At 59.3% G+C, this 14,546-nt stretch overlaps 3 protein-coding genes across 9 annotated transcripts; 1 reads left to right on the top strand and 2 right to left on the bottom strand.

The window, feature by feature from the left end:
• The first annotated feature begins 2,314 nt into the window (after positions 1-2,314).
• On the top strand, positions 2,315-4,825 carry CLIC3 (chloride intracellular channel 3). 3 transcript variants are annotated; one of them, XM_079112865.1, is made up of 6 exons: positions 2,315-2,633; positions 3,726-3,835; positions 3,914-4,039; positions 4,151-4,257; positions 4,351-4,526; positions 4,605-4,825. In XM_079112865.1, exons 2-6 carry the CDS (start codon positions 3,780-3,782, stop codon positions 4,761-4,763), a joined length of 624 nt encoding a protein of 207 aa, XP_078968991.1. In that variant the 5' UTR covers positions 2,315-2,633; positions 3,726-3,779; the 3' UTR covers positions 4,764-4,825. The 3 variants fall into 3 exon arrangements, with proteins under 3 accessions (XP_078968991.1, XP_078968990.1, XP_078968989.1); XM_079112864.1 differs by lacking the exon at positions 2,315-2,633 and adding an exon at positions 2,933-3,046 and having other exon boundaries at positions 4,178-4,257; XM_079112863.1 differs by lacking the exon at positions 2,315-2,633 and adding an exon at positions 2,934-3,046.
• A 737-nt stretch (positions 4,826-5,562) lies between these two features.
• On the bottom strand, positions 5,563-7,309 carry PAXX (PAXX non-homologous end joining factor). Of its 3 annotated transcripts, none has more exons than XM_079112868.1 (7): positions 6,965-7,309; positions 6,834-6,894; positions 6,543-6,592; positions 6,271-6,461; positions 6,108-6,200; positions 5,860-5,944; positions 5,563-5,774 (listed from the first exon to the last, which is right to left on the bottom strand). In XM_079112868.1, exons 1-7 carry the CDS (start codon positions 7,087-7,089, stop codon positions 5,756-5,758), a joined length of 624 nt encoding a protein of 207 aa, XP_078968994.1. In that variant the 5' UTR covers positions 7,090-7,309; the 3' UTR covers positions 5,563-5,755. The 3 variants fall into 3 exon arrangements, with proteins under 3 accessions (XP_078968994.1, XP_078968993.1, XP_078968995.1); XM_079112867.1 differs by having other exon boundaries at positions 5,563-5,778; positions 6,965-7,302; XM_079112869.1 differs by having other exon boundaries at positions 5,563-5,778; positions 6,108-6,176; positions 6,965-7,287.
• Positions 7,310-11,353: 4,044 nt separating this feature from the next.
• LCNL1 (lipocalin like 1) lies at positions 11,354-14,074 on the bottom strand. Of its 3 annotated transcripts, XM_079112884.1 has the most exons (5): positions 12,477-14,074; positions 12,193-12,303; positions 11,850-11,951; positions 11,592-11,617; positions 11,354-11,440 (listed from the first exon to the last, which is right to left on the bottom strand). In XM_079112884.1, exons 2-5 carry the CDS (start codon positions 12,299-12,301, stop codon positions 11,438-11,440), a joined length of 240 nt encoding a protein of 79 aa, XP_078969010.1. In that variant the 5' UTR covers positions 12,302-12,303; positions 12,477-14,074; the 3' UTR covers positions 11,354-11,437. The 3 variants fall into 3 exon arrangements, with proteins under 3 accessions (XP_078969010.1, XP_078969008.1, XP_078969009.1); XM_079112882.1 differs by having other exon boundaries at positions 11,354-11,617; XM_079112883.1 differs by lacking the exon at positions 12,477-14,074 and having other exon boundaries at positions 11,354-11,617; positions 12,193-12,426.
• Between the last annotated feature and the right edge of the window lie 472 nt (positions 14,075-14,546).

Raw genomic sequence — 14,546 nt, 5'->3', positions numbered from 1 at the left:
TGTAGATAATAATTGAACTCATTCTGTTTATTATGAGAATATTGTTAACATCCTCATGGGGCTATTTGGTCTAGGGTTGCATACTGTCTGAACTGGGCACTGCTAATATTGATCTCCCCTTAAAGAAAAGGTTTTGGAAACCTATAGGGTCACTATAAGCCTATAGGAAGGAAACTGCAATACCCCAGATCTGCACTGCTGGAGGGGAAGATACATGAACAACATGAAATACAAGGGAAGAAAATGATCCAAACAAAACTAGATTCTATATTAATAGAATCTAGGGACAGTATGATAGAAGTGTCAGAAAAGGAGTTCAAAATATACATAATTAAAATGAGGGGCTGGGGAGATAGCTCAGTTGGTAGAGTGCTTGCCTTGCAAGCACAAGGCCCTGGGTTCAATCCCTAGCACCCAAAAAAAAAAAAAAAAAAAAAAAAAAAAAAAGATTCATGAACCAAAGGATGGGATAAGAGAGCAAATGCAGGCAATGAATGATAATACCAATAAGCAGATGAAAGAGCACCTGCAGGAAGCAAAAGATCATTTCAACAAAGAGATAGAGATTCTCAAAAAAAAAAAAAACCAAACGGAAATCCTTGAAATGAAGGAGACAATAAACCAAATAAAAAACACAATGGAAAGCATCACCAATAGACTAGACCACTTGGAAGACAGAACCTCAGACAATGAAGACAAAATATTTAATCTTGAAAATAAAGTCGCCCAAACAGAGAAGATGGTAAGAAATCATGAACAGAATCTCCAAGAACTATGGGACATCATGAAAAGACCAAATTTAAGAATTATTGGGATTGAGGAAGGCACAGAGATACAAACCAAAGGAATGAACAACCTATTCAATGAAATAATAGCAGAAAATTTCCCAAATAAAGTCTCATTCTGAAGTCCTGGGGTTAGGACTCCAACACGTGAACTTGAGGGGCCACACTCCAGTCCACAGTGCCACTCAATCACCTCAGACCTCACAGTGGGCACACGGGGACCCACCTCTTCTGCCCTCTGCCCTGGACGTGTACCAGGGCGCTCCCGTGGCCCAGGTCGGTGGTGGTACCCTGGGGTCTGCTGTCCAGTGGGGCAGCAAGCACACTTAGATTTTAGGGGGACCCGGGGGCTCAGGCCAGCTGGTGGAGGAGCCCAGCGTCTGGCCACCACCCCACACCTGACACCAGGCCACAGGACCAGGGTTCTGTGTCTCAGGGGGAGCCCTGTCTTACTCCAGCTCATCTCTTGAAACCAGTGTGAAGTGGAATGTCACTGGACACCTCCTCTTTTCTGTGCCACTGATCATGTCTTTTGTGGAGGTGGTCCACTGTGCACTGAATCCACGGGTGCTCTACCACTGAGCTGCATTTCTAGCCCTTGTAATTTTGAGACAGGGTCTCACTAACTTGCCCAGGCTGGCCTCAAATGTGGGATCCTCCTGCCTCAGCCTCCCAAGTTGCTAGATTACAGGTGTGGCCCCATCTGGTCACTGTTCATATCTCCTGTCCACTTTGCAGCTTTTCATGTGGATTTCTATAGGGTGTCTTTATAAATGTACATAAATACACGAGACATCTAGTGACATTGGGCAGGTATGGAAGAGCCTTAGCAGCTTCTCCATGGCAGTGGTTGGTCTGCCAGGAACACAGGGAACCAGTGGACAGGGCCCCTGACTGTTGGTGAGAAGCAGCCCTTACAGTTGTGGGTGGAAAGGAAACTGAGGCTTCAGCAGAGAGCACAAGCTCAGGACTCTAAAAGATGTTGGAACCACACATGGTCAGCTTCCAAGACTCACGTGGAAGCCTGTGCCAGGAGCCCTGACCACGGGTGGGGTTCAGGAAGGGTCAGCATGGGCTGTGAAAGGGAGACAAGACAGCTGTGGGGACTTGATACTGGTCACAGGGGTCCCTGCCAGGAGCCAGGTGAATGAGCAGGCAGGTGTGGCAATCCAAGGTCCCACGCTCCAGCTTCAGCAGCTGCCACACCACCCCAGGGAGAAGGCAGCCAGGCCAATCACAATTACGGCCACTGGGTGGCACCAAGCCTCCATGCGCCCACTGGGTTTGCTAGGAGCCAAGGCCTTGTGGAGGAAAGGAGACATCCCCACCCCCAAACACACCGCGCACACCCGCCAGCCCCACCGCCACAGAAGGAACACCAAGCTGTGGATTCCGGAGGAGCTCGGAGTCCCGGGCAGGGTGGTAGGCATGCATCTGTGGGGCTGCCCTGCTGCCCTGGTCTTTTCCTTCCTGCCGAGGCTACTCTGCCAGCCCCCTAGGCTGCCAGGTTGTGCCTTCTGCCCCCTGGTGCTGTTCAAAGGCTAATCAGTGAAGAGGGTAGGAAAGCTGGCCCACGCCTGTGTGGCAGCCTGGGTCGGCTCTGAGGCTGCCACACAGCGGGCAAAACACCAAGGCGGGCGTTATCTGCCCTCAGCACGTCTGGAATGTGGGCCCGCCCTGGGAGGGAGGGCTCTGCCTGATGGGGCTCTGTGTGGGTGGGGGGAGTCTCTCTCAGGTGGGCTCATCATCTGGTAATGTCCTGGTAGGCAGATGGGGAACTGAGCAGAGTACAGAGCCACTCCCCAGCCCTCCAGGCTGGAGACCTAGACGAGGCAGCCCGCACTGCAGGTCCTGAGCCCAGACCGTGGTCCAGACCCAGAGCAGCCCCTCCAGGCTGGACCCCCACCTCACCCCTTCTGGACCCTGGGCTCTTCCAGCTCCCCAGTGTGCACACACCAGGATTTCCCAGTCCCCTGGCGTGAGCCAGCCTTGTACACCCACCACCAGCCCCCAAGACTCGGCCCCCCACGGCCAGTCATGCTTGGACACCCTGACAGGCTCACCTCGCACAGGCAGCCAGCTCTGAGCCCTGGCAAGATTCATCTGCCTGCCTCCTGCCTCGGTGGCTCCACAGGGCGGGCCCCAGGCGGAGAGGGCGGGGCAGTGGGGATACTTAAAGAGTTCCCAGGTCCGGGCTCAGTGCCCTGCCCTGATGCCTCAGCTCCACCATGGCCGAAACCAAGCTCCAGCTCTTTGTGAAGGTTCTGGGCAGGCTGGGCTGGGGGAAGGTCCAGGGGAGGGGGCTCTGTGGGTTCTGCTTTCTGGGACAGGCTGAGGCAGGGTCTCCCCAGCAGCTTCTGAGCCCTTCCCCTGTGGTGGGCTGAGTAGACTGGGGCAGTCTAGGGGAGGATTCACCCCTAAGAGAGTCAGGGTGACTCCTGTCCCCCTCCCAGTCCTCCTGGAGAAAAGCCCCTAGGTGGGGAGGAGCCGGTGCCCTAGGCAGCTGGCGTGGAGGCCTGACTGAAGCCAGGCAGTACCCCCAGCATTCAGGTCAGCCCCCCGCCCAGAGCTGGGGGAGCGAGTGTGCCGCCAGCCGCTGTGCCCACTTTGGTGGAGGGAATCACTCAGAAAACAGATGGTTGGGGCCACCCCACCCTTGCAGACTTTAGGGCCTGTAGCCCAGGGGCCTAGCCTGTGCCCAAACTCCAATGAAGAGGTTCTGGGGGCCAAGCCCCAGAGCCAGAGTCCCTACAAGCTCCCAGCTGCCCCATGCCCCTCCCAGGGACCAAGCCAAGGGCCCTCACTGGACACTTGAAGAGGCCCTGCCCAACCAAGCTGAGCCTGGGAGGCTCCAGTCCCACTGGCAGTGGGGGGCAGGGTCCCAGGCTTGTGGCAGGTCTGCTTTCAGCTGGAACACCACTGTTCCACCCCTCACCGCAGGCCAGTGAGGACGGAGAGAGCGTGGGACACTGCCCTTCCTGCCAGCGGCTCTTCATGGTCCTGCTCCTCAAGGGTGTGCCCTTCACACTCACCACGGTGGACACACGCAGGTGAGATCCCAGGCCACACCCCTCCCTGGCCTCTGCCCACCTTGGGCCAGCTGCCTCCCTCCCACCTGGTGCCCACAGGGCGCTGGACGTGCTGAAGGACTTCGCTCCAGGCTCACAGCTGCCCATTCTGCTCTATGATGGTGACGCCAAGACAGACACCCTGCAGATAGAAGAGTTCCTGGAGGAGACACTTGGGCCACCCAAGTGAGGACCAGAGGGGGCAGGAGGCAGAGACCCCAGGACGCAGTTGGGGAAGGTCACTTGGGGAAGCTGGGGGTGAGTCTGACCTGAGGCCTCATTCCTCTACCCCAACAGCTTTCCCTGCCTGGCGCCCCGTTACAGGGAGTCCAACACGGCTGGCAACGATGTCTTCCACAAGTTCTCCGCATTCATCAAGAACCCTGCGCCCGGGCAGGATGATGGTGAGGCGTAGGCGCATGCGCATGTGCGCGTGCGGGCAGGCTCGCCCGGGCAGGCTCGCCCTAGGCCAGGTCCTCATCAGCCCCTGCCCCTAGCCCTGTACCAGCAGCTGCTGCGCGCGCTTGCCCGGTTGGACAGCTACCTGCGGACACCCCTGGAGCATGAGCTGGAGCAGGAGCCGCAGCTGCGCGAGTCGCGTCGCCGCTTTCTGGATGGCGACCAGCTCACGCTGGCCGACTGCGGTCTGCTGCCCAAACTGCACATTGTGGATGTGAGCCTGGGCGCGGGGCGGGCGGGCCGGGAGCAGCCGTCGCGCTAGGCCCTGACGGCAACCCGCGTTCTCCCACAGACTGTGTGCGCGCACTTCCGCCAAGCACCCATCCCTGCAGAGCTGCGTGGCGTCCGCCGCTACTTGGACAGCGCACTGCAGGAGAAGGAGTTCAAGTACACGTGTCCGCACAACGCAGAGATCCTGGCAGCGTACAGGCCCGCTGTGCGCCCCCGTTAGCGCCCCGCCTCTCCCCACCCTGTGCACTCATTCGCAGCCCCATAAAGGCATCTCTGCCCCCAGTGAGTGTGTCCTGACATCCAAGGGGCCAGAGGCCCACGATTACTTCCACCCTAACCCCACTGAGTGGAGACACTCAGGTCAAGAAGACCGGCCCAGAATGATGAGGCCAGGACTCCCAGTGGGTGGGGCCCCTCCAACCTCCTACGCAGAGTAGTGCTCAGGCCTGGGGCCTCCTGTCCATGTCACCTAGGCAGAGGCGTCAGGGGGACTGGATTGGGCTCCCAAACCAGTCAGGCCAGGGTGGGGCAGGTGCCCTGTATGGACAAGGAGGGTGGGGAGCAGAGTCCTGTGGAGCTCAACCTCAGGGCTCAGGGCCAGGTGGGTGGGGAAAGCCCGCATTCCTCAGCTACTCCCCAGGCTGCAGGCCAATCCCCTCTCCAACCGTGGGCTTCCATTGCCTGGCCCACAGTGGTGGCCTTCCATACATGCACCTGCATGGGATGTCCTCCCAGGTCCAAGCTTGTGTGGGGCATGAGGGGCCTGTGCCCTGCTTGGGTAGGGAATGAAAGGGTAGAATAGTGTTCCAAGCCTTTAGAAGCCTTGGCCCTGGGCTGGTCATGCAGGAATGGCTGGACTGGTCTGAGAGCTCGGCTGCCCTGGATCCAGCCAGGAAGAGCCTCCTCCAGGAGCTGGAGTCCTGGTGTGCCTGTGTACACCCTGTGTTCCCAGGCCCAGAGCACTGGCCTAAAGGGGGTTCCTGCTCCCTTCCCCAAGCCACCCCCCAAGAATCAGAGCCTTCACCTAAGGGAGTCCTTTATTTTATAGGGCAGGGACTTGGGCAGCAGCCCTCCTCCTGCCCACAGCAGATGGGTCCCTGTAGGTGGAGGTGGAGGCAGGGCCTCTGGTGGGGGCCTCAGGCTGCTGCTCCGCACACCAACGGGCTCCTGACCAGGCTGCATGTTTTGCTGCACTTCAGTTCTCATCAAAGTCTACACCACCAGCTGGTTTCTTACTGAGTGAGAAGAGGGGGTGGTCTGACGGGGGTTTGGAGGAGGGGTAGGGATCCAGGTTAGGAGGGATAATGGGCAGGTACCTTTTGAAGCCAGGGTTGATGAGGGACTCCCCTGGACATCGTTTCCTGACCCCAGGTCCAAGGCCACATTTGTGGAGATCAGGGTCTGGAGAAAAACCGAAAGGGGGGCTTCTGAACCCAGCAGCTCTCCCTGCCATGGCTCTGTCTGCACAGACAGATTCTCTCTCCAAACTTGAGGCTGTTTTCAGGGGAGATAGTTCCAGAGGGAAGAGAATAGACCCAACCTACCTCTGAGGTCCACACCTTACCTGGTAAGAAAAGCTGAGATTCTGCTGGCCAGGGGCTCTTCTTGGGGCTGGCAGCTGTCTTTTCCACAGCTGGAGAGAAAGCCCATGGGCACTCTACTCAGTGCAAGGAGGGGGAGCATGACAGGGCCCCCAGTTAGGGTACAGGTGCCCATGCTCACCCTACCTGCCAGTTGCTGCTCCAGGCTGCACACACGCTCTGCCAGGCCCAGGGTCAGCGCCTGCAACCTGGGGGCTGCCTCTGCACTGGGCACCTTGAATAGGTCGAAGGCCAGCATTGATGGCCCCCCTGAAAGCGTCAGGGATGCTCTATCCTCCTGAAAGCTTAGAGTCACCCCTTGCTGATGGCAGGCTGCCCTGGGAGAGGAGAGGCATGAAGTGCTGTGACCAGACCCTCACCCCTGTTCCCTCCCACCTCTCCTCCCTGCTGTGGCTCACCTGAACCGGGAGACGATGTCCTCAGCTGCACTAAGACCAAAGCGGGCTTTCTGCAGGGCACAGGGACTTGTCAGCAGCTGCCCAGGACCCAAGACCCACTGGAAGGCCCCCAAACCTGCCCGACTGTGGAACACCTGGGATGTCGGGCCAATTTTAGGACTGCAGCTACAGCGTGGGGAAAGGGAGTGCTCATGCCCCTTTGGGGATCACTGGTCCCTACATCCCACAGGAGGCTCAGGCTCAGTACGGGGTGTGGCAGGCTCCCAGACCCGCCCGGGCGCCGTTACGCACGAGGGCGGCCAGGCTGTCCGGCGAGAAGCTGGTGCTCCAGAGCTCCGTGGCGTCGGTGACACTGCGGAAGGAGTTGTCAGGCGCGGCCGCCCGCCGAGCTCCTGCACCTCACCTCCCGGGACCCCACTCACTAGAGGTTGAAGCAGCCGCGGTCCGCGTCCCCACTCTCCTCCTGCTCGCAGTAGCACACGAAGCGGGGTGGGCCAGGGCCCGGCGGCAGCGTGCAGAGCGGAGGAGACAACGGCGGCGGCACCATGACAGATCCGCCGGCGCCGGCCACACGGGGGCGCTGGGGGCGCTGGGCGCGCGGCCCTGACTGCAAGCCCAGGGCGCCTGCGCGGAGAGGCGGCTTCTGAGGCAGGCGCGGCCGACGTGGGGCTTAGGGCGCCTGCGCGGGGCGGAGTCTGGCCGGGGCGGGACTTCTAGCGCTGGGGGTGGGTCTCGGCTCCGGGATTGGGCGTGGCTTGACGCGAGGCGGGCGGAGCCGGGGCGGGGCCCCAGCCCCGGGGTCTCCCGTGGCGCGCTCTGCGGCGGACCGCGGGACCAGCCCTGTACTCGTGCAGGGTTCTCTTCGGGCCTCGCCCCCTCCGGCGCCCATGGTCCCGGGTCCAGGGTTCCCTCAGCAGCCGCGCGCACAACCGCCGCCCTCCGCCTGAGGGGCGCTCCTACTTCCCATCCCACATGCGGGTCCCTGCGGCCCCCGTTAGCCCCTCGTCCTCCCCCACGGGTATCTCACGTCGCTGTAGATGTGAAGCCATACTTCCTACCCGGGACCAGCCCAGCTGCAAAGTGAGTAAAGCATGGCGACCGGTGCAGAAGGCCCTCGCTCACCCGTGGTCCCGTGGTTATGAGCCAGCACTCCCCAGCATGTGGTGTTGTCCTTTCCCTGAGGACACCGTGCATGACAGGAAAGGCCTCTGACCTGAGGCCTGGGAGAGCCAGTGGGAGAGAGTCAGCATGAAACCTTCGCGTAGAGCCAAGCTGTAGGCCGCAGCCAGCAGAACCAGAGGACTGTGGGTGGGAGCAGGGGCCTGCTTGAGCTCTGATCTGGAAGGAGAAGGGTGGAGCCCTGCCGGACGGGGTCCGCCCAAGATTCTGCAAAAGGGCTGGAGTGAGGCATGGTGGCCTTGGGGAGGGCTGTTGGTGGGTTTGCAGTCTGTCAACCTATCTCCAGTGCCCTCAGCTAAGTCTGCCTCATCTCTCAGGTTTCCTGGCTTGCTCCCCTCCAGGCCCACATAGGCTCTGCCACAGGGCCTTTGCACATGCTGTTATCTGGGCTTGGCATTTCCTTCCTGGGTGTGCTCACCTCCTGCAGGTCTTTCTCCAGATGCCATCTTCTCTATTCCTCTCTCCTGCTCCATTTTTAATTTCCCTGCTTGTCACTACATAAAGTACATTCTAGCTTATTCATCGTGGTAGCATTCTCTAGGATGGCCCAGACCCTCTTGTGATCACCCTCCCCTCAAACTAATGATCTACTTCTAGCCACTAGAACATGGCCGAAGCCATGGCTGTCACTTGGTGCACCCTCCTAACCTGCTCACATGACAAGGTGGCCCTGTAGGCCTGGTAGCAGAGCACCACGGCCTGCCCACAGCTGCATGTGAGCAGGGGACAGCCCTCACAGCCCTGGCTGCAGGGGGCCTGGGCCCAGTGGGGCGGGGGTGCAGCAGAAAGGAAGGCGCTTCCTCCAGAGCCCTCCGGAGCACAGGGAGGCCACGCCCAGATTTCAGCCATTGAGGCTGATTTGACACCTCTGGCCTCAGCAGCTCTGAGGCACCAAAGCCAATCTGGTCGTCTGTGTTTTCCAGTACTGGAGGTGAAACTCAGAACACTGGGCGCTGTACCACAGAGCTGGGCACTACCTCGCCAGTCCTTTGTATTTTTTAATTTTGATACAGGGTCTTACTAAGTAGCTTGGGCTGGACTTGAACTCGTGACCCTTCTGCCTCTGCTCCCAAGTAGCTGGGATTACAGGGGTGCACCACTGCAGCTGTAAATGCATGTTTTAAGCCACAAGTTTGTGATAATTTGTTCAGTAGCCACAGGAAATTAGTGCAAGACCTGGAATAAAAATTAGTTCTAAAACATAAGAAGATCTTACAGCCTACATTTGAGTATTTACTATCGTGTCTGGAAACACGGCTTGCTGGCCAGTCTAAGCAGCTGAACCCTTTCTGGTAAGCAAGTTATTTCTGTGGATATGGGTACCTGTTACCAGATGGGAAATGAGGTGGGTAGGGCCTCAGAAGCAGAGAAGGGGAGGGTCTTAGAAGGGTCCTCACCCACCTGGGCTTGAAGTCAACCTGTGAGGGGGACAGGGAAGACTAAGGGCCCAAGGCAGTGAAGAGGAGCAAGAGGTACAGAGAAAGGGCAACTGGGGGCAAAGGCCCAAGGAAAGTTCAGGCACCACAGCACTGAGTCAGACTTCAGGAGGGGGAGAAGAGGTGATGGCGCCCAGCCCAAGCACAGCAAGCATGGCCACACAGGCGCCACCTGGGCAGGACCCTCACGGCCCAGCGGGGACCAGCAGGTGCCAGGGGCATCAGAGGGGCCCTCTAGGGTCTGTGGGATGAGAAGACTCCTTACCTCTGTGACCTCACAGTCCAAAGATCCCGGTCAAGAAAAGATTGACACGATAGGAGTGCATGTGCATGCGTGTGTGTGTGCGCGTGCACTTGTGTGTCTGGTGCTGGGGCTGGACTCACAGCAGGCCAGGTGACCACTGATTGTGCTTTTCAATAAAAAATTCTAATCAAGTGAAAAGCAGAAATAATAGCCCCAGGAGCCCCTGGTGGGATATTTCTTGAGTTTTTGAGAAATTTGTGATCAATATCATTAACTTTTTTGCTGAACAGTTTACCTTACAGTTTTGCATTTTAACCCTCAAAACTTTCAGGCTGTGCTGACCGTGGAGCACTGTGTTTGCCCCTCCCCTTCCTCGGATGTGATTGTCTAGGTTAGGCCGTTACTTTGGCCCAGACACAGGATACAATGCGGCACAGACACATTTAGGGCGAGTTTATCACAAGGGGTGAAAGACAAGAGAGCCCAGAGGGCGCGGCTGGCAGATCCACGGGGAGCAAGACCCACGGGAGCCAGGATGCCTTGGCCTTGTGCTAGGATGGGAGAGGAGACCCAGTTCCTGCAGATGCCGGCCACGCCTCCCTGAGCCCAGGGCTCCTCATCATGGTCGTTGCCCATGTGAAGGACATGGAATGCCCGCCCTGTGCTAGAACTGAAGACGTGCACCTGTGTGCGGACGTCCTGTTCCCCCTCCTGGCCTGACGTCACCAGGGGAGGGTCTCCAACGGGCAGCTGACCCTCGGGTCAGCTTGTGGGTGCCTGTACCACCTTGGGGACATGTCCCTGAGCCCACAGGAGACAGCGTTGGGCCTCTAGAATATAGGAGACTGGCACCTCTGGGCAGAGCACCAGAGCTAGGGTCTGGGTGAGCTGGGGATGGAAGGGGACAGAAGTGGCTCAGGTCAACGCAGACTCCGCTGGAGAGGCCCCTGAAGGCCCAGCCGGTAGGCAGTGTGTCTGGGCAGCAGAGTGAAGGGCCGTGGCCCTGACCTGGGTGCACAGAGATTGCTGGGAGCCAGGATCACCTTCCATGCCTGCACAGAGCCCAGCCTTGTCAGGAGACCCAAAGGATCTGCAAGCAGGATGGACTCAGCGTGAGGAGGATCTCAGCACACGGGAGACTCAGGGAAAGCAGACTCACCTTCAAGGCAGAATGTGGGCCATCCAGAGAGCAGGACATGCTTTTGAGGTTCTGGGCTCTTTTCAAGGTGAGGAGTCGCGTGGGAAGGTGTGTGGGGTGCCCTCTGTCCAGCGACCATGGCACCATCTCTGCTGCTCTGATCATGCTCAGGACCCTCTGGCTGAGTGGTCTCCATCATCACTAGATGACCCTGGGAAGTCCCCTGAACCACAGGTCTCCTGAAATGACGTGTTTCCCTTTGCTCGGTCTCTACTGTGTGGGGAGTGCACAAGGTGATTTTCTTCAGTGGTGACTTCACAGCGCTATTAAGATTTACTGGATGGGCTGGGCTGGGGCTCGGGTGGAGTGCTTGCCTAGCACGTGTGAGGCGCTGTGTTTGGTCTTCAGTACCACATAGAAATAAATAAAATAAAATTATAAAAAATAAAAAAGATGTAGTGGTGTCCAGAGCCTTAGGAGATGGCCTGGAAGGCAGAGCTGGTGGAGGGCCAGGCTGGGGCCGGGCTGGGGAGGAATGGCAGAGGGGCTTCAGCGCAGGCTTCCAGACTAAAGCCAGATTTTCCTCTCTCTTCGTCTGCTCTGTATCTGTCTTTCCGTCTTCTCTCTGCCTCAGCCTCCCCACTGCCTCATGCCTGCCTCAGGCCGGCAGAGCTGGCTCCCTATTGGTGGAGAGGTCTCCCTGCTGGACAGAGCTCCTGGTGCTCAGCTCTGTGGGCCCCTGGCCCCCAGGGTCCCCAGCCTGGTCACCCAGCCACCCACTCTCTGCCTCCCCTACAGGAAACACACCACAGAGGGCTTTTGCAGACCATTTATTGTGCTTGGGGGCTGTGGACAGAAACGGGGCAAGACCCCCGCGGGCACTCCAGGGCTGGATCCCTCACTGCAAGAAAAGGAGCAGCTGCAGGCCTGGTGTCTCAGGCCTCCTGGGCCCTCCCGGGGCTGCACTGCCCACCACTGCTGCTTGTGTGCGTGGGCACTTGACCCTGGCGACCATCCTGAGGGCGGGCCCTCAGCGCAGCCCCCGCACTCACCTGCGAGAGTGCGCCAGCACACTGGTCTGCGGAAGAGAGTGGCCTCAGTCAGCAGCTCGAGCCCCTTTTCCTAGGGGCCCCGGGCCCTCCCAGGCCACCATGCCCTGGGCACATTCTCGCCTGTTCCTTGGCCCAGATGGTCCAGGGCTGCCCCTGAACGTTCTATCCCAAATCAGGGATAAGTGGAGTGACCCTCAGGACCTGTCCCTGCCAGTCCTGGTTTCTGCAGCCCTGACCTGGGATGGGCACAGCACTCACCGGATTTGGGTAGCATGGCACCCTGGCTGGGGTTCAGACCCACGCGGGGTGCCAGCAGTTGCATCTTCTGGGCACCTTCGGGAAACAGCTCTGGGACGCGGACTGGGGGCAAGGAAGATGGGTGAGCAAAGGGGCTGGGCCAGAGGAGGGGCTGGGCGAGGGCCAGATGCCTTCCCCACAGGCACAGGGTCCGGGGTCTGGAGGGGCCACTGGGAAAGGCTCCACCCGCTGCAAGTGAGAATGTGCTGGAATGCACATATGGGCAGCACTCCAGACCAGACACTGGACACCGCTCCAAGGTCAAGGCCTGTGCCTGGGGACCAGGGGAGGTGTCGGCGCCCACCATACAGCTGCAGCCAGACGTTCCGCACGCCCCCCTTCTGCGTCTCGAAGTACATGACGGCGAAGTTCTTGTAGTCCGTGAAAGGCACGCGGATGTCAGTCTGGGCCATGGCTGAGAAACCGGGGAGAGCAGGTGACTGGGCACCACGCCGGACCCTGGGACGCTCCAGCGGGAAGCCCCGCCCCCAGAGGCCCTGACTCCGGATGCCAATCAGGCGGAATGCACAGACCCTAGGCCCCCTCCCTCCCTCCCTGCTGCCCACCTGTGGGCCACCACAGTCTCACCTGGGTTGCTGAACTGCCCATCCACTGCGCCCTTGCTGAAGGTCGTGCTTATCTTCTGGCACCCGCCATCTGGCCTGGGGAGGAGCTGCCCACACTTGAGCCGCAGCCCTGCTGGTGCCCAGGCCCGGGGCCTGCCTTGCCCTCTCTGGCAGTCCCAGCCCTGTGGGTGTCCTGAGGACGCTGCCGGGGCAGAGCCTCAGCAGGGTCCCCTGTTCACCCTCAACCTTTCCAGGATGCAGGTGCTCATGTCTTACGGGGGAGGGAAGTCCTCCTGGAGTGGAGGCAGTGTGGGGGTCAGGGCCTCAGGTCTCCCTCTCAGCACACACAGGCACACATATGCACACAGGACACACAGCACACATACAGGTGCACAGACACATTCACATGCACAGAAACGCACACAGAGGACACGGAAACAGACTCACACACAGGACATATACAGATGCACACGTGTGTGCACATGTGCACAGACATGCAGTCACTCTGGCTTCAACACCCAGGCCTCAGTAGGACTTGCAGATACCTGGCTCCCTCTGGGGAGCAATCGTGCTGTGGCTCCTATTTGGGTCTTGGCAGCCCAGGCCAACAGGAACCTGTAGTCTGTCCCCCTGCTGTGTTAGGGACACCTCTGGTTCCTGCTGGCCTTTACGTGGCCTCACACTGGCCTTTGTCTCAGGTAGATCACCTGAATCACAGGTGAGGCTGGTGGGGTCACTTACGTGGGGTACCCAAACTTGACATCCAGGTCACCCTTGGCCAAGAGGGTCACTAAGACCATGGGCATCCTCATGCTGTCCTTGGAGTCCTGGAAGCTCTGGTCGTCTGACACAGCCCCGACTATGTACCAGATGCCCTGGAACTGCAGGGCAGAGCAGGAGGGCTGGGAAGTGGCCCTTGCACCCTGAGTCCAAGCCTACCATGTCCTTCCCTGCTGCCCAATGCTCATGACCTCTGCACATGGACCAACCCTGACCCAGTACTGGGGGACAAGGCCCTGGACAGTGGTGGTAAGCACAATCCAAATGCTGAGTGAGGGGTCTACTGTCCTCCCCAGTCACCCCACTCCTGGTCTGATGGGCAGGCTCCAGGGAGGACCTTTCCTGAGGCCCCAGGCCCTGCTAAGCCTGGATCAGGGAGGGTGTGACATGGAGAAGCAAGTGGGGTAGGGTCATCCATGCAGAGGAAGAGCAGGCCTGGGCACACCTTAGTGGCATCGAAGTTGTCCTGGATGGGGACCTGGGCCCAGCTTGGGGACACCCTGAGCAGGACAAGGAGGGGGCTGATCAGCAGAGCCTGTAGCATCGTGTCAGATCCTCTGGGCGCTACAGCAGGACAGGAGAGCTGGGCTGGCCTCTACCAGTGGGACTTTTATGCTCCCCAGATGCCCTGGGGCAGCTGGCTGGCTAGCCTGGGACACAGCCCACTTTGATAAGCACCCTATCCAGTTGCACCCTGTAGCACCTGGCCCAGCTGCTTCCACCCAACACCGCCCTATCAGCCTGGTGTTTCCTGTGGGAAGGGCTGGGTGTCTGGCAGCTGGGGGCAGGTAGTCCTGGCAGCCACTGGGCCAAGAGCTGCCTGAGACCACCCGTCCTGCCTCTCTGGGATGTTGGCCCCCAGCCTTCAGCTCAGACACAGGCCAGGTCTCCTCCTCCTCCGGGATGGCCCCCCAGAGGCCCACCCTCACAACTGAGCCTCAAGGGGGTCTGCCTGTAGGCCAGGGAGCTTGCACATTGTAAATTAGGAGGACTGGGGACAGGATCCTGGGAAGGGCCACCCTGGTGGGTATCTGAGGGAGAGGGAGTAGGCAAGGGGCTGCCCCACAGAGGGGCTTTGCTGCCAGGGCTCTGGTGAATGGCGGGGCTGCAAGCTCTGGAAGTCCAGGCCAGGCACAGCAGAACTCGGGACCAGAGGTGTGGGCTGGCCTGTCCCCAGCTCACTCTGTCAGTCTTTCCCAGCAAGGGCCACAGATTCTCCAGCACCTTCCAAACAAACGTTCCTTTCTGTGCCTTCCCAAACCTTGCTTAATCTGAGTGCGCTAATCCCAAACCTTGAAAAATGTATCCAAAG

This window comes from Sciurus vulgaris (genome assembly GCF_902686455.1).
Source record: "Sciurus vulgaris genome assembly, chromosome: 15".
NCBI classification, from domain to species: Eukaryota; Metazoa; Chordata; class Mammalia; order Rodentia; family Sciuridae; genus Sciurus; species Sciurus vulgaris.
This window is presented reverse-complemented; position numbering and strand designations above follow the sequence as displayed.

Bases quoted from the DNA above. Each gene is read 5' to 3' on its own strand.
- CLIC3 (XM_079112863.1), top strand. From the start codon at position 3,014: ATGGCCGAAACCAAGCTCCAGCTCTTTGTGAAG. The intron at 3,047-3,725 runs GTTCTGGGCAGG...CCCTCACCGCAG, and splicing joins AGCTCCAGCTCTTTGTGAAG to GCCAGTGAGGACGGAGAGAG. The intron at 4,040-4,150 runs GTGAGGACCAGA...CTACCCCAACAG, and splicing joins GAGACACTTGGGCCACCCAA to CTTTCCCTGCCTGGCGCCCC.
- PAXX (XM_079112867.1), bottom strand. From the start codon at position 7,089: ATGGTGCCGCCGCCGTTGTCTCCTCCGCTCTGCACGCTGCCGCCGGGC. The intron at 6,201-6,270 runs GTAGGGTGAGCA...TGCACTGAGTAG, and splicing joins CCTGGAGCAGCAACTGGCAG to AGTGCCCATGGGCTTTCTCT. The intron at 5,779-5,859 runs GTACCTGCCCAT...CTTCTCACTCAG, and splicing joins ATCAACCCTGGCTTCAAAAG to TAAGAAACCAGCTGGTGGTG.
- LCNL1 (XM_079112882.1), bottom strand. From the start codon at position 12,301: ATGGCCCAGACTGACATCCGCGTGCCTTTCACGGACTACAAGAACTTC. The intron at 11,952-12,192 runs GTGGGCGCCGAC...CCTTGCCCCCAG, and splicing joins CGTCTGGCTGCAGCTGTATG to TCCGCGTCCCAGAGCTGTTT. The intron at 11,618-11,849 runs GTGAGTGCTGTG...TCTCTTCCGCAG, and splicing joins TGCCATGCTACCCAAATCCG to ACCAGTGTGCTGGCGCACTC.